We start from the raw sequence: 26857 nt of genomic DNA on the forward strand, positions 1-26857 counted from the left end.
CGAATATCATCTGTTTCTTCTGGAATCCGTTATGAAACGACTTACTTTCCAGTACCGGATGGACTAATGCAAACACGGTGCCCCGACAGACCGTTATTATGAAAAAAAATCTCGTGGCTTAAGTATATTTTTACATGGCTTAAACCAGTAGGCTTAGTTTAATAAAATGAAACCTAAGAAACAATTGATGTTACGTTCGATAAACGTGGAACATTCAATGCTGAATATTATTAATTATCAGCTTAAATTTCAACTTTTACACTAAGTGACCAGCCCACCAAAGTCTGCCGTATTTATGTTGCTTAATAAAATTTGCTTCTTCGTACATCTGGTACTACTCTTGATGATTACGTCTAGTTTCCACCGAGTAATGCCCTCAGAACATCACATGAAAAATATCCTGTTCAATATTCTATGCTATAACTGGATTATAACTACACGGAAAACATGATTGTCATATGTCACACCTGCAATCATATACTTAGTTTTAATGGAATTCATCGTCAATCTGTTTATTGATTTCTAGGTCGCATTCGACTCAGTAACGAAAATCTAACTGTAGCCGGTAATATCAAAGAATGAAAAATAAGACTTTAAGCTGATTAAGCTGAAAAACTCAATCAAGTGTAAGAATTGTAGACGAGGAGCATATTTTTTTGTTGAATAACATGGAATGAAAACGAGATGAGTTTCCGAATTTACTGTTCAATATTTTGTTTTGTCCCATATACTCCTTGATTTTGCAGACGAATTTATTGGAATCGATCGCAATGCAGTAAAGCAGGGTTCACTATTTCAAATATGGACAACTAGGATAAGCTTGTAATGCCAATTACTCTACCGAAACGTATACGGTTGCATGTGGAGAAAGAAGCATGTTCAAATGTGTTGGTGCAGGAGCAGTGCTTGATGGAGATTGTGACGTACCGTCGATGGGGGTGACAATGGGTCTAGGGGGTGAGATTGGGTCAAAACGGAAAAATATGTTTTGTGAAATATTTCAGCTAATAACGCTGATATTACTAAAATTAATAATTCGTATGTTAGGGAACATATTATTACACATAATTCATAACAATATACATTTTTAGAAATAGTAGTTTTTGTTTACTACATCAATAAACTTGCATGTTGAAACTAGATAAAATTTACAACATTAAATTTCTCCTGTACAAAGTATCACGCATGTACTCTAGCCTCTATCGTTGTATTAGTAGAATGTTGAAAGTCTTTTCATTACACATCACAGGTATTTTCCGGAATCTGTTCGATTTTCCTACAAAAAAATATTTTTTTTCGGTACGATGTCTAAAACATTGAAAATGGGGGTGAGATTGGGTCAAACAAGAACGATAGTAAATAAAATTCCAAGTCCACTTTTTTGACATTTTACGGTGCCGGGTGTTCTCTTTTTTCATTAAGATATGTTTATTCTTTCTAAATACAGCATCTCTGAAACATCAAACAAGTCTACTTAAGTATTCCGTGCTTTAAATAACAATACAACACATTTTGACAAGTTCTCAAACCAGCAACTGTGTTTCGTGCGCAGCAACATCGTAAATTTTTATCAAAAGGGTGTTTTTTTCTAAATTTGATTATTTATTAGTGTTTTCATATTATAGAAACATCTCACGGAAGTATATATGAGTTGGATCGCTGAAATACTGGGATTATGACGTCAACTTCTGCCTGAAATTTATTGATCGTGGAATGTCGCACCGAAATTTAACTATTTGCGAAGGTTTAAAATAATCATTGGTTCAGTACACCTTTGGGGAAACTGAATGGCCTTTATAGCAATGGGGATGAGACTTTGAAGACAATTTGAGGAAAAAACCAAGAAAATGTATGTAAACTTGACGATAAATGTTGGGTTTACATATTTTTTCTCATAGCTCTTCAATTTTCAGTATAATCTTTCTTTTAAGTGGATTTATCATACTTGTGAAACATCTTAGATATCTTTTTGTCTTGTTTGCATCGTTTTTTGTCAATATTTTTCAGTTCCGAATGGTTTAGAAATCATATTCTTAAAAACAAGTTATTTCAATTACAGTGACCCAATGTCACCCCCTCTATGGGGTGAGATTGGGTCATTTTTCATTCACTTGTGGTGCCGCTGTGAATAAATATTTGTCTTTAATTTTTTGAACAGTTGTTTATGTACCATCAAAGTACATACACACCAAATTTGAAGTTTATTGGAGTTAAATTGCGATAGTTATTCAAAAAATAAATCGCACATATCCCTTTTTGACCCATTGTCACCCCCAACGACGGTATATGATAATTATGTTTCCCGTGTAGTAAAAACACGTGTACTGGCTGAGAATATCTCCTTATTCGGATTACGTAACCAGCTTAGGGACCCGTAACTTGCAAAGGGAAACGACATTTCTACACTGTTGCTTGGCTTATCTGACTTCATAGATCCATTCCCAATAATAGCTGAGTAAAGGCTTAGTAAGCTAAAATGCGATTTATACATCCTCTTTACAGCTGAATAAACCGTAGTTTAGCTACCAATGTTACCGTTAACAACTTCGCAAAAACACCTCGCGATCCTTTATTGTACAACAGTGTAAAGTTTTTCGAAAACTAGATCAGCTTTCAATAGTAATGCAAAGAGAGCAACAATGAATGCAAGCATGCTTTAATGAAACATCATTGTCAATTTGCCTTGTATAAAACGCTTATTCTTAGCTTTAAGCACATTTTTTTGCGAACAGTAGAGAAAAGTATTGAGCGAATAAAGTAAGAAACCTTCAGTGAGCTGGTCATTTAGTGCGAATGCCGGAAGAAAAAGTTGCATCAATCAGGTGGAGGTCAGCGGCCCCGTTGAAGATATGCGCGTATGTTCATTCTAATATTGACGTGAGCGCACTAGAGCAACCAAATTATTCCAGTTTTGAAAAAAATAGATTGATACTAGCTCTTATCGACTATAAAAGTATTAACATGGCTTATCTTCTTACTATTTTGTGCTACATTTATTGTCAGCTTCTTATTTTTTCGAAATAACAACATTGTTGATTGATAATTTATTTATTTTTACACTTTAAGAGCTTTAAAAAAATGTGAAATTTGTTGAGTTATTGTTGTTTTTTTTTTCTCAAAAACATGCCTACTTTGATTGAAAACATCTCTGATTGGGGCAAACATAAAAAATATCTTTTGACGGCATTCAAACGACAAAATAAAATTGTATATTATATCAAAAAATTACAGATGTGTTATTTTTGTAACTCTAATACACAACAAATATTTTTTTATCACAAAAACTTTAATAACTTTTGAACTAAAATACATATAATCAATATTCTTGCATTAAAAGTTGCATTGTGTAAGTTCTTAAAGTCATTCATATATTGCTTTGACGAGAAATTTTAAATAAGAAAGATAGAGCTTTAAAACTATTTTGAAGATTTTCATGGTAACTATTTTTTTATTATTTTGCATTTTGCTTGAAAATAGAATTTTATACAAAAATAATCTTCTACAAAATTGTCTCTAAAAATGTAAGCTTCCATACTGTGTCATTTAAAACTAGGGTGGTCCACAATATCACACAAATCATATAATCAACTTTTTTATTTGCAAAAATACTGGTACCGTAAAACGGGGTAACTTTGATAGTTTTTTCGAAGAAAACTTGAATATTTATGCATGCTGTTTCAAAGATTTACAATTTATATTTTTAAAACAAGTACTGACATCCTAGCTATCGATTACAGTCGATATATTGGTAAAAGATTTGTAATGAATGGATATATAATTTTTCATATAATCGAAAGTTGGTTTTCTGTTTTGGGGTAACTTTGATAATGGAGTATGATTCGAACAAAATTGAATGAATAACGAACATTTGTAGGGCATTGCATACCTCTAGGCGTTTAACGTTATATGGAAATTTCTGACTTAGATTACAAAAATGGACCCAGTTTGTGAAAATGCTTTTCGCTAAGAGATTTGAGACCGATTTCAAGTTCTATGATAACTAGGCTGTCAAAGATGAGTGACCAACTATTCAAAACTATATCAAATAGTGATCGTAGAACAGATTGTTTGTAAGCGTTTCGAAAATGCTAAAATTGTGTAATTTTTTTAAATTCGTATAAAAAGCCTAAAATGTTCTTGATTCAAATGAAAATCGCTCTTACATGAAGTGTCATACTAATATTCTTTAGTTTTGCATTCGTTTTGCTTAACTGATTAACAGAAATTATGATATTTCGTTTAGTATGTGGTGGGTTACGCACTATCAAAGTTACCCGCATTATCAAAGTTACCCCGTTTTACGGTATATACTCTTTGGCAAAGCGGTAGAACTTGAAATTTTGATCAACCTTTCCAGAAAAAGTTTTTCTGTAGCTCAAAATTTGTCCAATCTAGAGCATTTTTTCCTAATCATCACAGGGTGGTCCAACAAAAATAAGTTTTTCAACTCTAGTTTTTTAAATATTAGTTTCTCATCAAAGTCGTCTATGAACGACTTTTATAACTTAACAAAACGCAAATTTTCTTTCAAAAAGATTGTTGATATCTATTTTAGTTCAAAAGATGTGATAAAAAATATTTGTTTTTCAAGACATTTTATTAGAGTTACAAAAATAACACATCTGTAATTTATTACATAATATACAATTTTATTTTGTCTTTTGAATGCCGTCAAAAGATATTTTTTATGTTTGCCCCAATCAGAGATATTCTCAATCAAAGTAGGCATGTTTTTGAGAGAAAAAACAACAATAAATCCCAAACGAAATGAGATAGCGCCAAATTACGCATTTTTTAAAGCTCTAAAAGTGTTTCATATACTACTTCGATGAGAAATTTGAGAGCCAGAAAACTAGTTTTGTTCGGACCACCCTATGTCACCGCAGGAAAATAGCTCTAAATCGGTCAAATTAAGAGATGCAAAAAAAAACTTTTTGCAGCAAAGCTGCTTGAAATCGAATGGTCTACAACTTTGCTGAAGCATAATATAATTTCTACAAATAAGAAAGTTAGTTACACAATTTCTATGAAAATGTGGTTCACCCTTATTTTCAATTACACCGAACAAAGGACCTTACTAATACAAACAACTTTGTAGAAGATCGTTTTTGTCTAATGTTTCATTCTAAAGCTCAAAATGCATCTTTCCGCGTAAAACTGATTCCTGGACCATAGTGCATTGTTGGAAGAATAAGCGAGAAAATGAGTTTTACTGCCGCTCTCACTTTGGGAACCTCCTTCACAGCTGATATTTATCATGCTTGTTACAACTTGGGAATCATCGCCGATCGTGGATTGATACAGATGCGATGTTTTTCTTCGCTTGTTAAGATCGTGCTTCAGAACGAATTCGGCAATGCCTGGTTCTGATACCTTATAAGAGTCGATTTGATACATGTTAAGGATTCTCCGCACCGGCTAATCTACATCTTTTGGATGGGAAACGATTGAAATTTCTATAAATATTAACTCTTTTTGGTAAATAACCGCGATTTTGAGATGTGTTCCCGAAAACAACTATATTCTGAAATGTTAGGGAGGTAATTTTGCAACCCGGTGCTAGGTTGCCATGTTTTCGAGGTCAGCATCAAACTCAAGAGCAACACTGTACATTGGCGTAATCATATTAGAAACACAAATTCTTATATTCTAAGATTTACAAAAGTGTTCCACGCAAATTACTTCAACTTAAATTGACTTTCTGTACCGCAAACGAATAGTTTGCAACCGTTTATTTATTCTAATATAGGGTAGGTGTAGCAGCTATGGCCATAGTGGTTCCCTATTTCGCTATATGTGATATCTTGAATGCTTACACATTTTGAAAAATATTTTGTGTTTTAGCAGTTCAATAAAGGATAAATCTTGATATTAAAACATTCAAAAAGATTAAAAATGTAAAAGTTATCCAAATTTTGCATATGGCCAAATAGGGAACCACTGTGGCCATAACTGGTACACTTTCCCTAACTGTTTTCGTGGGGAAAGAAATTTTTCATCTAGAATGATTAGGCCGTCATCGATTGTTAGTCATCAAGCGATTATTTGTTTACAAACATTGAGTTGCCAGTGGAAACCAGAGATGTTTGCTCGTTATTTTGCAATGTGATTGAATGGGCGGTGTCAGGAGGCTGCAATTTTGTTTTGTACAGTGTCACCATCTTTTTAATCATATTTTATTCTAAGTTGATTCATAATTGTAGGTTGACTATATCACACTAATTTTAAAAAATCGTTTATCAAATCGTGGTTATAATTATATAATTCATGGATTACGAATTATTCAAGCATAAAGCATAGACAAACAGACGTCACACTCTCATCATTGTGCATTCACCACCTTTTTAACGGTCGATTCAAAAATATGGTAGGTGGCCAATCCGACACCTGCAGCGCTCGCATCGTTTTTGTTCGCGTTTGACGTTTACACACTACCGCCATCTGTTGGCCCGTCGGCCAAACATGCTGATTTTAGCATTGGGCGTACATGTCCTCGTGACTATGATTTTGATCGAGATTTGTTCTAAGTGTTACGTCTGTTTGTCTGTACATAAGGTTTATAATCTACTTTCCATGATTTAAAAAACAGTGACTCAAAGTCATATTTGTACAGGGCACTGTTTTCACATCAAGTTGGTAAAAAAAACTATTAGGATCAGTGTGCGATCCTGGAGTGCCCTAAAAATGCAGAACAACAGCATCAGGAGGTCCAAAAGTGTAGCAAATTGTTGGTCTCCGCTTCATAAAAGGCCCTAAAAAGTGAAACCCTAAATATATCCCAACCGCATGGGCCGGGCCCGAGCCATCTTTCAAGACCCCAGTGTGTGTGTGTGTGTGTGCGCGAGCGAGTGTGCCTATCATCACCAAGGAAGCATCCCTCAGCGACGTGACGGTCTAGGGCCACCCTAATGATAATCTCTCAACAGCTAGAAGCCCCTGGGATGAGACTAAAAGGTAAGTCGCATGATTCCTCTTATTAGTCGACTGAAACTCGAACTTACAAGTCAGACGAAAAGTTTGTTCAGTTCTCTGTACTCAGTCAGGTAATATTTTACGAGAATGAAGAGTGCTTATTTCAAGGGAAATTGCCTACATTTAGGGTAGTTTCCAAAGTTAAATTAAATGGTCAAATATATGACTCGAAAAAAAAAATTACGTCCTTTACCGAATCAAAGGACTCAAATTTAGTAGATAAGGAATTAAAAAAAAATGGAAATTAAGTGCATAGAAAACTGTGGCCCTTTTTTCATGGTGGTCCGGAGAGATCGGAAGTATATAAAAAAAAGAAAACTAGTGATTTTCATCAAGCTGATTGTCTGGAGTTATCTTGCAGTTTGTTTCATATTTTGTGTAGAGACTCCCTCCCACACGGAGAAAATGAAGTACTCAAAAGTGAGTTAATTCCACTCATTTCAGAGGGTTCGTGCGTTAACCTAATTTTGAGTTAATGGGGTAGAATCAGGCTTGATAGAAACTCCTCTGCGATGCAAAGAGGAGGTTATTTTGCCGTTTTTCTCTGAGGAGAAAAAATTTAATTCAAAATTTTCAACACAGATCCTCAAGCGATTCGAGTGAGAGTGCAAAAAAATGGGAGGATTTTTTCAGGTACTCTCGCTCTCTTGTTGCGATGCTCACCTTTATCCACACTTCAAAAGAACTCTTGAGTCTGCCGCCCGAACAAGACAGTCCTCGGGGAGTTGTGATGGCACCCTTTTTTTTGATGGAATTTTACTCTGTTGTGTTTTGTGCTGCATTTTCCTCGCTCATTTTTCGTTGCATCTCTCTTAGCATTTTTTCGCTCCCTCGCAAAGAGGCAAAGGCAGCACGCTGCTCTAGAGTATGTCACCGAACTCTGATGATGGTGAAGAGAATTATCAAGCCTGGGTAGAAGTTGTTCTCATTTGCTGCCATGCGAAAAAATACCTACTGGCTAAGTTCTTTTCACTCGACCGGCAGATCAAATAACTCAACTTTCAGTACTGTGCTACTTACTCAAATTTGAGGTAACGCACTAAGGTTCGGTTTGCTCTCCGCGCTCTGACAACAATAGCACGAGCGAATGAAATACACGCTAAACTTCATCCGCTCAGAAATGAGTGCCGAGTACACAAACTCGGCCTCTCTTCATGCAGCACAGATTCTGTGCAAAGGGGGCTGTACACAGTTTTGTGCAAACGGTGGTAAACAAACCGAATGAGTGAAATGCGCACAGAGGAGGAACGCTTGGAATGCGGAATTCGCTTCCATGTTTGTTTTGCTACTGAAAACATTAAAAAACATTCTGATTTTAAAGATTTTCAGAGATTTTTTCATTCGAATAGCCGAAGTGGAAGCAAATGGGGGAAAAACTTTCTCATTTGCGACCATCTTCCGGCTTTTCACTGGAAAAAATCCCTGAAAACTCCACATCTTACCAACGGCCAACTTTTTGCTGCCGCGCGGAAGATGACTGACAGTTCCATTTCCATCAATCCGCGTACAGCCAATGGCCAACACATCGGTTACACATAGCATGAGTGCGACTTACACAGAATTTTCGCTCAGCCAGAGAGTCCTGCATTGTTTGCCTCATTCTGTGTAGTTTTAACACATGCGCTGCGTTGAGCAGGCTTAGAAAAATAACTCAAAACTAAGCTAAAAAATTCTCATGTATGGGTTTTCCATTTTCTCCGTATATAGTAAATTTTGCCGAGGGGTGATTCAAAAGCGATGTGTATACTAATTTCAACCAAGTTTTAAAAATAGTTCCAGGGCACGAAAATTTCTATATTCTAACTTACCACAAAATATCTTTATACCCGGGGTAAGTGGGACCTATCGAAACAAGCACCAGAATCAATCTTTTTCCTACACGTTTCAAACATTTTCCTGGAAAGTAGCACTAAAACATTGTAGGATCGCAGTAATCATTGATTGTTATACATTGTCACATTGGTTCAATAAATATTCATTCTAATACTAACACTAAAGCTCGAAGGACGTTTCTTCATTTGGCGACGACAAAAAAAACGGAATTTTGAAAAGGTAGATAAAATATACAGAGGAATCGGAGAACACGGAATTGAATTGGGAAAAAGGAAAATTTATCTGCAGAAGCAAGAAGAAACTAATCGTATTTGAAAGTTGAGGTTGAAAAATGGCTTGGTCAACGGTATGTATTATTTGGAAAAATAACATTTCCATGGTTACGGCGCAAATATTGAAAATTTTATAATGTACCTGAGATGTGCACCTATATAAGGCAATAGTTTTGGCACCCTTGGCGATCCTTGGGATGCAGTGAAAATTTAAAATCTAGGGCGATCCCTGAGATAAAGGTAAAACCCGAAAGCGGGGTGTTTACCAAATCCGTAGGCGATCCTCGGATGTAAAGAAAACCTGGAGGCGATCCACGGGTTAAAGTAACAGTTGAAAAACTTGCTGGCGATCCTCAGGTTATAAAAAAAAATTATTGTAAAAGAGTGAAACATAAAACAATTTGTGTATTAAATAACGTCTTGTACAAACTAGGTAAACCAACTCATACCTCCATTCGTCGAGAATGAAGAAGGTCCGGTGTCCATCCGATGGGAGAAATGGAGGGAGCAGTTCGATGCCTACCTGCACTATGGGCGGTTTTCACACAGACTGACGGCCAAAAATATTGTTTCCATCTCATGTCGTATTTATGAGTTTTATGTTACAAATTTGATGTTTTATTTTCAAAAACAAGTTTTCGAGACTAACTTTTGAATAGGGCCTATAGCGAAATATTAAACTTTGTTGCTTAAAATGCATATAAGCCATTTATGCGATTAACGTTGTGCAAACCATTATAAATATTAAAACTTACATAGAAATGATTATATGAATGATTTAGCGAAATTCAGTTATTTTCTTAATTAGTTTTTAGCTGTTTTCAATAGAAAATGGTTAAAAATATTGGACAAATTCAAAAAGCCTTAAATTAAAAAAGTGCAAATTTGTGCAGCTAAATTCTTCACGATCCTTCAGTTTACATCTCAAAGTACCCTTGGAACTAAATTTAAGCCTGGGACAACTTGGGACAAAAAAGTATGTGTTAACTATAAGCTTATTCGATTTTTTTAACCGCTTTACAAAAAAACGTCATAAAAGCCACTATTTTGAAGCTTTTTTATATTTTTTTTTTTGAATGTTTCTAGGAAGCCTTTTTTGTAAGCTTTCAAATGGTGTTAAAACATTTTGCGTAAGTATTAAAAGTAAAAGTTATAATCATTTGAGTAAACCATAGTTTTTATTAATAAAAACAAGTTTTTCTCCATAGGCTCAACTTTGGCACCTCATATCTGAGTGTGCAATGCAAATCATGCCCTAATATTTTGGGGATTTCTTGGCAGACATGTTTACAATGAAATGGCGAACAAGAATTGAAATTTGGGGCACATCACTTTTTTGATTATTGGCCACCTGATAAGCCATAGTGACCTGTCGTGGAAGGACATTGACAATCACGAGGAGAAGTATAAGACACTTATGATGTTCGGAGGTCCCGATGTACGACGAATCACCTCAAAAGTTGCTGAAGTTAGAAGCGGAACAATTGATAACCGATATCGTATAGCCGTGAATTTGCTGGTTGAGTATTTCGTGCCACGAGTTTTAAAAACTTTCGAACGCCAGAAGTTTAGAACAATGACACCAATGCCACAAGAAAAGCTGGACACTTTCGTCGTACGGCTGAACCATCAAGCGATCAATTGTGATTTCGGAAACCAAGTAGAGAACATGATCGTTGACCAGATTGTAAGTACAACACAAGATTTGAAACATAAACGAAGATGCCTGGAGAAAGACTTAAAACTAAAGGAAGTCCTCGACATAGCACGAACGCACGAATCTGTCGAGTTACAGCTGAATAACTGGGACGGAAAGCAAACACCGAAATTGGACCTGAATGCTGTGGATGAAAAGTCTGTTGCTGCCAGCGAAGTTTTGAAGGTGACGGACTATGTGGGACGTAAATGTAACTGATGTGATGGAAAACATGATGTTTGGGATCCTTCCTGTCCAGCCAAAACCCGTAAGTGTAATATTTGTGGCAAAACAGGACATTTCGCTCGTTGCTGTTACCGGAAGAGAAAGCAAGATGCTGAATTCAAGTTTGCAGATAGATTGAATCAACCGAAGATAAAACGCTTCATTCGTGAAATCGAAGATACTAGCGCTGATGACGAAGGAACTGTTTTCAACCTATTTCACCTTGGATCTGGAAAACGATTTGTGATCGTGAACATCGGAGGCCACCCTGTGAAACTCATAGTGGATACTGGAGCAGACGAAAATGTGCTAGCTGAAAATGATTGGAAGAAATTAAAACAAGCTGGTTTCGAAGCATATGCAATAAGGACAGGGAGTAAGAAGAATTTCAACGCTTATGGATCAAATACACCGCTTAGTGTTTTGGGAGAACTTGACGCTGAAATTACGTTCAATGGGAAATCAATTGATTCTACGCTTTACGTGATTTCTGGAGGGAAATATTCGTTGCTTTCGGGAGATGCCGCTATCAAGCTAGGTATCCTGCAGTTCACTTGTGCGATTGAAGTTGATCCGTTTCCATCAATCAGAGGTAAGTAATAATACTTTGATCAAAAAAAAAAATAATATTGTTTGGATACTTCATAAAATGTGGTTGCAAACATTAAAATTGATAAAAATGTGCCACCCGTGCGACAAAGCTTGCGAAGGATTCCATTTCCCTTAGAAGAGTTAGCAATAGCGAAACTCAAAGAATTAGAGAGGCAAGACATAATTGAGCGAGTCTTTGAAGCTTCAGAATGGGTTTCTCCAATGATAGTCAAAAGGAAAAGTCAAACAGAAGTACGTATAATTGTTGATTTACGCGAGGCAAATAAAGCTGTCATTCGCGAAGTACATCCTCTACCGATGCTTGAACAAATGACTAAAAAAATAGGTTGGGATCAATAATGATATTGATTATATTTTCATGATTTATAATTATAACCATAAAATTTCAGGTGGCCATTCCATTTTTACGAAGCTTGATATTCGTCAAGCATTTCACCAAGTGGAATTGAACAAGAAATGTAGGTATATAACGACCTTCATTTCTCCACTTGGGTTAATGCGTTACAAAAGATTCATGTTCGGTCTCTCGGCGGCCCTGAACTTTTCCAAAAAGTGATGGAAACAATATTTGCCGATTTTCCTTGGCTGATAATTTTTATCGATGATATTTTAATACCAGCCAAGAATATCGAGGAATTGCGGTGTAGAATGGATCTTGTGAACCAAAGGCTACAGCAATACAACATTTTGATCAATGCAGATAAAACTGAATACGGCGTAACAGAACTTGATTTCATTGGTTACCACATAACCCCAAATGGTATATCAGTTTCTAAGAGCAAGTTGGAGGCAATTGATAAGCTCGATGCACCTAAATCGACTAAAGAAGTTCGAAGTTTCCTTGGATTAGTGAACTTTGTAAATCGATATATTCCACACATGGCAACAATAACAAATCCTCTAAATCAACTTACGCACAAAGGAACAAAGTTCCATTTGGATTCTGTTCATCAACAAGCATTCGATCAAATCAAAAATATATTAAAGAAAGACGAGAGCCTAGGATTTTATAATCCAGATTTTGAAACATATGTAATTGCTGACGGAAGCCCGGTTGGACTTGGTGCAGTATTGGTTCAGAAAAATGACACTGGTCAGTTTAAGATAATTCATTATGCTTCAAAGACCCTCACAGCTACTGAGAAGAAGTATGCACAAACTGAGCGGGAAGCATTAGCTCTAGTGTGGGGGTGCGAAAAGTTCTACTACTGTTTGTATGGTAAATCATTCAACTTAATAACCGATCATAAACCACTTGTGGTAATTTTTGGAGATCGGGTTAAACCATCACCTCGAATAGAAAGATGGAAACTACGACTGATGTCTTACGACTACAAAATTATGTATAGACCAGGAAAAGGAAATATAGCTGACCCTCTTTCTCGATTATGCCAAACTATACCCGATAACGGACCTAGTTTTGATGAAGAAACGGAAAGAATAATCTGATATATCACTCAAGATACGTGTCCCATAGCTCTGTCGTTACAAGTAATAGAAAAAGCAACTTATGCTGATGAGGAACTTCAAGAGCTTATCAAATGGTTACCATATGCAGCTCGACGATGGCCTAAAACATTAATGAGATATAAGAAACTTTCAAACTGCATTACTACAAACCAGAAAGTTGTGATGAAGGATAACAAAATAGTTATTCCTAGGGTATTGCAAAAGCGAACGTTGGTTTTAGCACACGAGCCTCATCTTGGCATATCATCAATGAAACGACGGCTGCGATCAAAAGTTTGGTGGTCTGGAATGGACTCCATGATTGAACATTTTGTAGGAAATTGTTCAGGATGCGTTTTAGTTTCGATTCCGGAGACACAACCAATCACACGAACAGAAATACCAGAAAGACCATGGGTGAAAATTGCAATGGATTTCACGGAAATTCCAGGAGGGCACCATTTGTTGGTTGTAACTGATTATTTTTCTAGATATTTAGAAGTAGTTATCCAAAACTCCATGACAGCTAAACTAACAATCACAAAACTGAGAGAGATATTTGCACGATTTGGATATCCTGAAGAAATAGTTTGTGATAATGGCCAACCATTTGCGTCTGAAGAGCTTTCTACTTTCTGTAAAACAAACGGAATTGAAATAAAACATTCTGTTCCATATGCAGCTTTCCAAAATGGACAAGTAGAAAGACAAAATAGAACGTTATTAAGATCTATCAAAATCAGCGATGCAATGGGTCGCGATTGGAAATGCGACCTACAAGACTTCTTACATGCGTATCGATCAACACCACACTCAGTTACCAATTTCTTTCCTGCTGAACTCATGTTCGGTTGGAACTTGCGAGATAAGCTACCACGATCCACACGTAAAGTAAACTTCGATCAAGCAAAACAAAACGATGCACGTATCAAAGAAAAAGGAAAACAATATATTGACGAAAAACGGAATGCAAAACAATCCACTATCGATGTTGGAGACTTGGTAGTGGTAAAGAACTTCATTCGAAAGAATAAACTATCTCCAAATTTCAACCCTCAAAAACACAAAGTAGTCAAAAGAGAGGGGACGCGCCTTCATTTGGAAAACCTTGAAACAGGTGTTTTATCCAACCGACATGTTAACCATACAAAAAGGATTGGTAATCAAAACCCATTTATGTGTTCAAAAGAAGGAGATAGAGGTATAATCTAGCAATTATTTGATTATTATAAATCTATATAGATATATTCCTATTCAAATATTGGTATAAAATGTATTTGAATTTCAGATGTGATTTCAAGCCAATTGCCATCGAATGAAGAAAGAGGAAAACGTCAATATCAACCAGAGTCCAGAGTAGCCGAGTCAAAAAGACCAAAACGTCTCCCTAAGCATTTTCAAGATTTTACGTTATATAATGTAGAAAGGCTTTAATCAATAATCCTTGTATTCACACTTACTATTTCATTAAACAAAATGTTAACTATTAGAAAAAGGGAGAGATGTAGGATCGCAGTAATCATTGATTGTTATACATTGTCACATTGGTTCAATAAATATTCATTCTAATACTAACACTAAAGCTCGAAGGACGTTTCTTCAAGCATCCGAACGAATGATTTTTGTCAAAAAAATATCAATCTTATATTACGTATTTGTTGAATAGAAAGAAAATGTGACTAATTTTTTAATTTTTTTTATATATATATTTTTGAAATATGAATTTAAAATTGAACAAAGACAGAGATAAAGTTTCAAATACATCATAAAAACGATTACTATACTAATTTTATTGAACTTTATTTGATATTTCTACCAAATTCAGTAGTTGCGGGAAACAGTTCCATCCCATTAAGTGGTTTTCAGCCATGCATAACAAATAATAATAAAATATTTAGAAATGCGTCAATTATTGAAAGTTTACGTGCTGCATTTCGATTGATAACTTCTAAATGATACATTTGAACATGTTTTATACCTCTTTACGCTTTTAAGGCTGGTTTGCTACTGACAAGAAAAGAAATCGTCTATCTCGATGCGTGGAAAATTTCTTCCAAGAAATGGTCAAGAAAATCATTTTTTTCTGATCTCAGTACGCAGTTGAGAAGAAATGTCACTTCAAAGGGGGTTCTCTGTAGGAAATTTCTTGACCCATTCAGTCAAGAAATTTCTTTACTTTTCTTGAGCGTAACAGTATACTTAGCTTTAGTGAGGAATTTTCAGTTAAAATCAAATGCGATGTGACATAACCTTACTTTTACGTTTTCTTCCTTGAACGTTACGTATTTTATCCTTTAAGTACATACATCAAATATGTACTCAAAATTGAAAATCTATGATTTATCAATCCAATTATTGCAGGGATTGAATCCTGAGAAAATTGAGAGAATCTCTCACGTATCGCTCTCTGTAACTATCATAACATGCTGCACATTATGAGAGACTGTTTATCGTATACTGCTACAACTTTGATCAGATTGGGGGGATAGTAGTACATAATAAAACCCTTCTAAATATGCTCCAAGCCTGGGGGACACTTTTCCTATTGGAAGTTCGTGGATTGTTTATTGTGCCAGTAAAGAAAAACACCTATCCCCAACGGTAAACAAGCGAGAAAAATGGATTTTATCATCGCTCTCTCTTTGGAGCTCTCGCTCGCTGCTTCCATTTATAAGACTTGTTACGCCTTGCGATACAATGACGATCGTGGACCGCAACAGATGGAATGTTTTTCTTCGCTTGCTTTGTACGTGCTTCATACTCAAATGAGAGTGAATTCTGCAATGCCTGAATTATTGCAATGGTTGAGTTACTGACGTGGTTTGACGCATGAAACTGGATGTGTCCCACTTGCCCCGTTTAGCGAGGTAACTGCGTCTAATGGCTCATTGTCCATCTTTCTTCTAAGGTTTTCACAATTTCGAAATTATTTGATCAAATTTATGCACAGCCCAGCAAATATGTTGCCAAAATGTGACCGTGTTTTGTTAAATGCAATATATTGACATTTTAAAATTATATTGAACAATCTGTTTGAACTATCGTTTTTTTATGTCCCACTTGCCCCGGGGTACCTTAAATATGATTACATATTATGAACATGCACAAAAAAAAGGCATATATGTGCTTTCCGAAGTAATAGAATTACCACAAATATCGAATACCTGATTTTAATAAAAATCCAAAAATTTTGCAGATTTTGTTTTCAAGTAAAATTTTTTAAAAGCATCAATTATTTGCAGACAACTAGATTCACTTTCTGCTAACTCACGTTAGACGCCTTTCGTTACACTGCACAGTGGACTTTTCTACAAAAAAATGTCTTTAAATTCAATATCTCTGGATCTTCGCTGGAATAAAATCGATCTTTTTACCGCAAAAGAAAGATTTTTTCATGGACTAAACGATAGTGAGATGAGTGTTCACTGCACGTTAATTTTTCGTAAGGTTTTGACCAATTAAAGTCATTTTACCCTATTTTCAATGGAAGTGAAATAATCATAATTCAATATCTCTGGATTCCGCTGGAATAAAATCGATCTTTTTAACCGCAAAAGTAAGATTTTTTCCATGGGCAAAACGATAGTGACACCTGCGTAGTTAGACATCTGAACTCAGTATTTACTAATTTTGATTCTTACGAGGTACAAAGATATACTAACGATCTTTGTACCTCGAAAGAATCAAATATTTCAGCGGAATCAAAGCAAACGATTAATGAATATCTCAATCCTATAAAAAATAGGATATAAAAAAATAACCTTGAATTGTCAAAAATCGTACTCAAAAATCACGTTGCCCACATTTTCACCTCAATATTGTTTTGCTATTGAGAATGTCTTTCTTTTGAGGCAAAAATATCGGTTCTATCTCTGCAAAATTCAGAGATATTGATTAAGAAGCATATAATTTCTAATAAAAACAGAAGTATGACAATCGGTCGGACAAACTCGTGCAAAAACTCGTTTGCCGTGAATACTCATCCCACCATCAATTTAAATATGAAATAATCTTTCTTCAGAGGCAAACAGATCGTTTCTATCTCCGCGGAGTCTATAGATATACATTTATAAACATCTATTTCGCATAAAAAATAGAGTTAAATTACCTTTAATAGGTCAAAACCGTACGAAAAAACAACGTGCAGTGAACACTTACCTCACTACAGTTTAGCCCATGAAAAAGTCCTTCTTTTGCGGTAAAAAGATCGATTTTATTCCAGCGGAAACCAGAGATATTGAATTATGAATATATCATTTCCATTGAAAATAGGGTAAAATTACCTTTAATAGGTCAAAACCGTACGAAAAAATAACGTGCAGTGAATTTTCACCTCACTATCGTTTAGCCTATGAAAAAATCTTTCTTTTGCGGTAAAAAGATTGATTTTATTCCAGCGGCATCCAGAGATATTGAATTTAAAGACATTTTTTTTGCAGAAAAGTCCACTGTGCACTGTGATGTATGGACGAAATTTTATGGCTGAATTCCATAGTTTTTTATGTACCGAAGTACTCCACGGCGTGAACGCAGTTTACGTTAGAGCTGATTTAGAAGCGACTAAACCATTGTTTGGCAAATTTTTAGTTGAATTAAGAATCACAAATTTTTAGATGAAATCAAAATCCAATAGTCGTCTATGTATAGTGTGCCATCACGAGGATCGTAAGATTTCGGGAATGAGTTTGCAACAAATAAATTTTCGAGCTGTTTGGTGGAATACCTATTAAACCATTTAATTCCACTAGAGTTTGTATCCTCTGACAGATACGCGTATTTCGACCTCAACTGTAAGGCCGTCTTCAGTGTCATGTACTGAAAGTCGAGTCTAGTACACGACACTGAAGACAGCCTTACAGTTAAGGTCGAAATACGCGTATCTGTCAAAGGAAATAAACTCTACTGGAATTAAATGGCATAGTACTAAATTAGGTTTTTTTTATCTAGGGGAAAAGCACCAATATTCGACCTACAAGAAATCTGTGCAAATTTTCGGATTTTCATACAAAGAAGGCCAAAATCGTATGGTGCTAGTGCTAGGTCGAAAATTGATGCTTTTCCCCTACTTTAATAAATGTGATTTTCTGCAAATGATCGTTTGCATCCTTGAATCAAACTTATATGCGATAATTTTTTCCTAAAGAAAGTTTTTCAAGTAAGGGTCAAAATGTGTACGGCCAATTTATACTAACCTTAACACTAAATAGATATTTGATTTGTGCAATTCTGTTTTGGTAACCTGTTTGCCTGCCTGCTTGTTTGAAGGGATTTAAGTAATGATTATTATAAGTTCAATGTTAAAACAATAGAAAATGGAAATAAAAGTCTCTCCTACCAGTATGCAACCGGGTGTGCTGCTGGACGTGCGACAGCTGCTTGAACTTGCGATCACAGTAGGAACATTTGTAGGGCTTCTCGCCGGTGTGGACCCGGATGTGCTGCACCAGCTGGTGGTTGGAGGAGAAGCTCTTCAGACACTGCTGGCACTGGTGCGGTTTGTTCTCCGGCGGTGGGGCCAACTGGGGCAGCAGGTTCTGCACCGACAGGATATCACCGGTGCAGTTCAACTCGGCGGCCGCCGCGGCTGCTGCTGCTGCACCGCCCGGAACGGCACACAGGTCCCTCACGTGCTGGATCTGCATTCTGACTCTGGAAGGGCAAGAGACGAGCGAGAGAATACGTTCCCCGAAAGGACGATGATTAATACTGTCGGGAGGAGGGTGCGGGGGGGGAAACCCGCCGAATTTATTCTAAGTTGGATATAATCTTATATGATACGGGGATAGTTCTTTTTTCGATCTTAATATATATAGCATATTATGTTTGTAGATTTTGAGAGCCGATTTTTGCAATTTCCGTTTTGAGCCGATGCCGGGAATCAGGTGTTGTTTAAAACTTTCGACTTCCCTTGTATGCCGCTTGAGGAGAGCTGAGTTACACCCAACGCACAGTGGCGCGCCTTCATACGGAGGTAGGACAGAATCTCAAATGCATCCCATATCGCTTGAAAGCGACAATCTAATTACTTTCTTCGATACTCGATTATCCCATCATATATAAAATTTCAGAGATGTCTGCTTGTCACTAATGCTTTGATATGTTTCACCGAAATGTTTCATAAAACTCTACGACATAAACTTAAGAACACTTCAACGGTTGTTGAACAGAAGTTTCGAGAATTTTCAGTCACATTCATCTCATTAGTAGAATGTTCTGAAGTATTCGAAATCATTAAAAAATTTTGGTTTTGATTTTTGGTATTTTGTCTCCAATTACCAACTTTTGAAAATGCTGGTATTGAATTTTAAGACATTTTAAATTTTCTGCTTCAGAAATTTTTGAGATTTCGTCCGGCCATGCGCCACTGTGCAACGTAGTAGGCGGGGGATTTGTCGTTCCGATAACAATACTACTAATAATAATAGTTATAATAATAGCCAGCGCTGGCAGCAACCGGGAATAATACCCCTGTATTAGTAACCATCCCCCCACCCCCCCGCTTTGCTATTGGTAGTAGTTGTCTTAGCCCGGTTGGTAGTGGTAATTTGCCTGCGCGAAAACTTTTCAACTTCGCGCGACCGTGATTTGTTTAAAAACCACCCGTAATTAGATAATTAGAAGCGCGTTCGTTGTTTAATGAAAACTTTTGCTCCGGCGCCGAGAGTCGCCGCGAAACGCATGCCCTGCTGCCGAAGGGAAGGCCCAAGAAAAACACCCTCCCGGGGACCGGTTTCTTAATAAACCACCCCCAAACCCAAACCCTGGGAATGACAAAAAGCGTCCCAGGAAGAAGAAGCAGCAGCATAAATCTCGGAAGTTTATCCAAACAAAAACCTTTCATTCATCTTGCTTTTTTACGTTCGGAACACCCCCTGGCAAAAAAAAACAAAGTAAGCTTCGGTGATGCACACAAGAGTAATTTGGACCGAGCATGGCCAAAATTAGTTTCTGCCCGCAATGATCTCATTATGCCTAATTATTAAATTAAAAACGGTCACAGCTTTATTAGGATTAATTTTGAAGGAACAAGGACACCCATCAACCAGACAAACAGTTCTTGAATGTATTTTTGAGGACCAATCGTTTAATCGCATTAAATAAGCACTATATTGACTCTTTATTCACATATAGGTTATGTTTGAATTCTATCCAGTGTTTTGACAGATGCACCACACTCATGTAGTGGTAAGAGGGAGTAAAACGCACAGTCGCAGATTTGATTTCAGGCTCTTTGATTCCAGTGAGAAAACAAAGAGTGTCGCCAATCGTGGTCAGTTTTTCCGAATTTGGAAGATTTAGGTGGGAGATATTGAACTCCACTAGGGGAATCAAGGTTTCCTTCCAAATCGCAATGAAATGAGACTGACGCGTTTTGCCGGAAATTTTTTAAGTTCATGAACTTCTTCTGTGTGAAGAATCACACTTTTTTATTACTAGTGATGACAAAATTGAACGTTTGTTCAAGGTCGTCTTGAAAGGTTTATCAAAAGAATATGAGGCATCTGAAGAAATCAAAAATGAAATAAATGATTTACTTGGATTTTTCCCGGCCCAAGTAATTATTATGGAAAAGAGTACCTTAAATGGCATTCGTCGGAAAGGGCTTTCTCATTTTAACAAAGGTGACCTAAATAATATTGAAGCTTTAGAAAAAGCGAGACTTATGTTCGATGTCCGTGTAACATGTGAACATTTCCAGAAACCTGGAAGAAATTTCCAGCACCCCACTTAGTGCCGTCGGTGCATGATTTGAGGAAGTTCGTCTCACGCTAAGGACATTTGTTATGTGAAGGGAGATACCAAAAAGTTTGTATACGCAATTTGCGGAGGCAACATAAGTCTAACTTTTAGGATTTCCTTTCGCGTAAAGGAATCGTCGAGGCTTGTACCAGGTAGAGTACGGAAACGTTTTTCGTTCCTGGAATTCCCCAGTCTAAATCATCAACAATCCTCATTTTTCAGTAAACGTTCGCTTGCTTAAGAATCATACCCACCAGGTAAATTATAATGATGCTCATACGCAAGCCAATTCTCTTTCGACGGGTAACCGTTTGAAACTTTTCAAATCGAATGGAAACACCCAAAGAAAAACCTATGCTAATGTTGCCGCAGGCAAATAATCGTATCGGTGAACACTCATCTCGATTTTTTGGCCGATAAGGATCACATATCTCAACGCGCCTTGTTTGATCGCTTCGGTCACGAACACAGCTGTCATATTTTTGCAGCTGTGAGCTTCCGTCGGTTTCAGCATTGTTTGTAACAAAAAACCTCTCGAACATTCATTCTGGTTCATTCAATGGATCAATGCACGAGTTCACTAATTTGACGTTTGAGCGGTGCCGAATTCACTGGTTTCCATGGTCACATAAATAACACGGCACCGCTAAAACGTCAAATAGTGAACTCGTGCATTGGTCCATTGTCAAAACTATCGGTCTCTCAATCGGCAATAACAAACGTTCATTCTCAGTGAAAATCGGGAACTGATTATCGCGGTTTCTTTTTTTCACATAATCAGGTGATAATTAGTTACCATGAGTGAAAACGGACAGTTTTTTAGCGATAGGTATCGGCAGCGTTTCTACTATTGACTCAGGATGTCTACTACCTGCAAAAACCTGGAAAACCTGGAATTATCAGGGAATTTTATTCAACCTGAAAAAAAACCTGGAATTCTCAGGGAATTGCGATCACAATCAGGGAAATTATTGTGAGTCTGTAAATTATGATAAAATATGTTCGCGACAAAGAATTTTGGCATCAAAACCCAGAGCTAACTATTATTTGCTGGAAAGTTATCTGGAATTGAAAAAAAATTCGGCTGCGCCGCTTTCAAACCACTATTTCAGCTGTTCAGTGAGGATCATTTTGATTATGAAATTTTATCGATTTACCAAAACATGTTTTTTTTTTAAATATCTTTACATTTGATCAGTAAAGGATTCTCATTTATAGGATTGGTAGCAGGTTTGTTTTTGGAAACTTGGTCTCTATATTAATGCAAGTCTTTATTTGTGATGAAAGGTCTGTGCAGTCTTTATTAGTCCCTCTCTTCCTTATTTTGCTTGAAGTGCAAAATTTCATCTCATATTTCTCGAGAAAATGTTCAGGAATTATCCTAGTGATTTTTTCAGAGATTTCATCTGGAATACTTTCAGGAACTAGTACAGGGTTCTCTCCAGAAATTCTTCAAGAGATTCCTCTATTAATTCTTCTAGCAATTTTTCTAAGGATGCTTAAAGTATTTCTCCAGAATTTGCTTCAGCACTACTACTTTTATTTTTCACTTGAGTATTTTTCACTTGAACACTTCAACATGACTACCTCCAGCAATTTTCTCATGGGTTAATTGAACAATTTTTCAAAGACTACCTTAGGACTTCCTATTTCACTCTCTCTAGTTGTTGCTCTAAAAGATCTTCCAAAGATTTCCACATATTTTCTTCCAAGAAAATCCGCCAAGGTCAACTCCAGAGTTTTTGATAAAATTCGTTTAAGGATATTTTTTCCAAGGATCCCGACAAGAATTGCTATGCTATTTCATTCACGGTTACTGTAAAGAATTACTTCAAAAATTCCACAAGGTGTTATTCGAGTAAATTATTGAGTTTCTCTACAAATTTTCTTGGAAAACAGGACAACTGCAGTTCTTTCAAACTTTAGTCAACAAATCTGTTGGAATCTCCAAAAGGTGATTAAATGTACCACATCAGATAACACTACAGCAATTTCGCCAAGAAATCCAATTTTTTAGGTATTTCACCTGATGTTTTTCAAGAAACAAAGATCTGCAATATGTTATCAAGAGATTCAATTGATTTATTTATTTTATTATCTTAGCAAAAATCTAGAAAATCTTCTAAAATTTCATCAAGAGTGAGTTCTTCTAGAAATCCTCATTCATCAAGATTGACACAATAACATACACAAGTTTACCATTTGCTTTAGGAATACGTCATGAGTTTATTCCCAAAGAAATCTTATGAGCAACCTCTGAAAAAAATCCTGAAGGTGACGTTAACAAAAATCCTAGCTAAAATCTTAAAGAAATTCTGAAGAACATTTTTGTAAGAAATCCTGAGAAATTCCTATTGGCATCTGGAAAAGTTTCTGATTGAATATTACAACAGTTTTTAAACGGGAGTCTTGAAGGATGTTCAAGAAAAACCGATGGGAGAATTGCCGGTTAAAATCTTGGGAGACTAAGGGCTTTATTGAAGAATATCTGAAATAATATATGAAGAAAGTCCTGATAGAATCTCTTAGCCTATGAGGTAATTTCTGTGGTCTTCTTTGGAAAAACCCAGATTGTATTTTTAAATATAAAAAATAATCTTGGAGGAATTCTGTCCATCTATCTAACCTAAAGAAATCTTTGAAGTTTTATCTGAATCTTTGAGCGAATACCTAAAATAATTTCTGATGAAATTGCTTGAGAAAATCATTGAAATTGCATACAGTAATACAAAATGTTTTATTTGTCGTAATGTCACGAAAAATTGGAAATAATTTTAGAAATATTCTCAGCAAAATGTCTGATCTGATTCCACGAGGAATCAAACACTTTGCTACTGATTACTGTAACCATTTTTAAAATTATTGGAAAATATTTGATATAAAAAAAATCCAACTTTGCAAAAACAATCTGGTATTAAACAATTATTGATGTAAAAATTTCGTAACAATTATTCAATTAAGAACTCTCGAAACATCGGTAAACGGAATTTTTATGTTAAAATATTGTCACTAATTAAAAAAGAATTAATTTTGCATATCAGGTGTTCAAATAACCCATGGAAATTAATAAATAATCCTTTTTCGCACGAGAACGCAGTTCACAATGACGAACAGAGAATTTACAAACGAAATAGAAAACATCATCATGATCAAATACAATTCAACTGAATAATATTTAAGCTTAGATATATTTAGCACCTTATTATTAGAATATTGGATATTGTAATAGCTCCAGATTGCTTTAAAAAATGTAAAGAGTAGAGCAAATAGCTATTAAATTATAAACACTTTAAAATTTGTCATTAGTTTGTTTAAGCCATATAAAATAAGAGTATTTCTTGCACCTGGAATTATCTGATAGAACCTGGAAAAAATCTGGAAATATCAGAGAATTTCATTTTGATAAACGAGTATGCACCCTACTGCTCCACTGGATAGAATTGGAACCAATACCCGAACAGCAAATACCCGAATGCAATATTCACCCGAATGGGGTCTCCAGTTATTCTAGATACAATCATTTTGGTTTCACTATAATCAGAAATCTTACCGGGAGTTTGATTTTATGGACTTTGAGTTCTGAATACTGAATGGATGCATTGATCGAATATTCAGAGTGACATTTTCCTGAATTGTTTATGGTTCATAAGAAACCTTCCTAGTGCCAAATTTGGTCTTCGGCTGTTAATTTGACCCCATTTTTGATTGAACGAATCATGAGCTAACAAACAGTTTGATTGTCAACAGTTAGTTGACTGGTTCCCGTTTTTTAGTCAAAACGCGCCATATTTGACACTCGAAAAGAATTAAGAGTCTCTAGCTTGAATCTACACTTTATATTAAGACTTTTATCCGATGACTAAATCATTTCCGAACTATCAAATAGCGGAAAATCTTTCGAGTTCTGTTGTTGCAACAATTTAAAATGTTGAAACTGACCTTTGGTTTTCATTCATCCCACCCATTGCAAAATATTTTGTACAGAATCTGTAAAATATGAACATACACGATTATCCATCCTCTCTCCCCCTCTCTCTCTCTCTCTCTCTCTCTCTCTCTCTCTCTCGTTATTTATGGTCTTCCATAATATGATTTATTTTTTCTATTAATCGTTGATTATTTGAGTAGTATCTTCCTTCTTTATGGAGTTACGTCCCAACTGGGCCAGATCCTGATTATCAGCTTAGTTTTCTTATTTGCATTTCCAAAGTTATCAACTGAAAGATTTCTTTGCCAATAGGCCAGGAGAAGTGGATGAACTTGTCATTCATTTTCCTGTCAATTTTCATACATAATCTACTCTTTCTCTGCTATAAATTCACTCTGGGTGAACCACTTCCACTGGCCTATGGATCATTTTTGCATTTGTAGTGCCCAGGAAAGTCAAGAAAATTGTCTTAACGAAATGATCCTTGACTGATGGGATTCAAACCTACGATCCTCAGTTTGGTCTTCAACTGTATAGACGTATTGGTGATTTCATCGGAAATTCACCCTTTTTTTTAAAGTTACTGTTCTATCGTGGCATACTGTTGTAAACGCAATGGCTTTTAACCTGCTTATGTTTGCTTGCATGTTTTTGTGAGAAAAACAACAACATCTCCCAAACGAAAGAAGATAGCAAGTTTCTTCACTCACCAAATTACGTATTTTTAAAAGTTCTAAAAGTTTTCCATAGACTACTTTGATGAGATATTTGAATTGAAAACGCTAGAGCCAGAAAACCAATTTTGTTTGGACCAGCCTATGTCACCGTAGGAAAAAAGCTCTTAATCTATCAATTTAAGAGATACCCAAAACTTTTTTTGGAAAGGTTGCTTGAAATTTAATGGTCTACAACTTTGCAGAAGCATGTATAATATAATTTCTACAAATAAAAAAGTTAGTTAGGGGGGTCGGTAGCCATGAGGTAACGCTTTCGCTTCATAAGCGGAAGGAGATGGGTTCAATTCGCAGCCCCTCCACAAAAAAAACCGTCCAGCCACCAGAAGACGCCGCACGGAGGACCTTGCTTTGGGGAGCACATCCATCCTCCGTCAGTATCAGATGATGACTGAGACAAACTGATCCACTTCGCAGGCAGCTGGCCTCAAACGACTCAGAAACACGGCAAAACGAACCACCGCAAGAGCAATGGACTATGGCTTATGGAAATCGATCGGACTAACAGCAGAGCACTCTCCTACCTGCTCGGTGTGAGAGCAAAAGAGTAGAGGAGAGTGAAAGTAGATGTAAATATAGATTAGTTTAAAATAGATCTGTATCGGTAAAGAAGATACAGATCAACTGATGCCGGCACAGTAGTGGCCACGAGCACGGAGTGCCTTTAAAAAAAGTTACACAATTTCTATGAAAATATGGTTTACCCTAATTTTCAATAACACCAAACTAAGGGCTTAACGAATACAAACAACTTTGTAGAAGACCATTTTTGTCTAATGTTTCATTCTAATGCTCAAAATGCATCTTTCCGCGTAAAACTGTTTCCTGCACCACTGTGCACTGGTTGAGGATCTTTTCGGGTTGGAAATTTTCTCGATTTCCCAAGGCATAAAGTATCTTCGTAAAAGCCACCAATATAGACGTGCAAAAATGGTCAAATTGCAAGGAAAGCTCTTAGTTAATAACTGTGGAAGTGCTGAAAAGAACACTAAACTGAGAAGCAGACTCTGTTACAGTTGGGATGTCACGCCACAAAGAAGAAGAATTTTTATTAATTCTATTAGGTTCATATTAATCAGGTTAGAAAAAGCGCTCTTATTAGTCAAATTTTCAGCTATCAGAAGCTCAACACATCCCGCAAAGGCTTCGTGCCGCGAGCCGAAATGTGCCGGGATAAGGATGGGAGCATCTTGACGGACGGACGCGAGGTGATCGAAAGGTGGAAGCAGCACTACGATGAACACCTGAATGGCGCAGAGAACACAGGCACAGAAGGTCAGGACAGCGAAGGCGATGGCTACGTCAGCACAGCGGACAGCGGAAATCAACCAGCTCCCACGATGGGGGAAGTTAAGGATGCCATTCAACAGCTCAAGAACAACAAAGCCGCTGGCAA

General features: G+C 36.3%; 1 protein-coding gene across 5 annotated transcripts in view; it reads right to left on the minus strand.

The window, feature by feature from the left end:
• Nucleotides 1-26857, minus strand: part of LOC5566531 (zinc finger protein 236) — a 103299-nt gene that overhangs the window by 23893 nt on the left and 52549 nt on the right. For all 5 annotated transcript variants that reach the window (XM_021838888.1, XM_021838885.1, XM_021838886.1 and 2 more), the window contains one exon: nt 18395-18708. In XM_021838888.1, coding sequence (XP_021694580.1) covers nt 18395-18701 — 307 coding nt within the window. In that variant the 5' untranslated portion in view covers nt 18702-18708. The remainder of the gene's footprint in view (nt 1-18394; nt 18709-26857) is intronic.

Source organism: Aedes aegypti, chromosome 1 (genome assembly GCF_002204515.2).
Source record: "Aedes aegypti strain LVP_AGWG chromosome 1, AaegL5.0 Primary Assembly, whole genome shotgun sequence".
In the NCBI taxonomy this organism is placed as follows: Eukaryota; Metazoa; Arthropoda; class Insecta; order Diptera; family Culicidae; genus Aedes; species Aedes aegypti.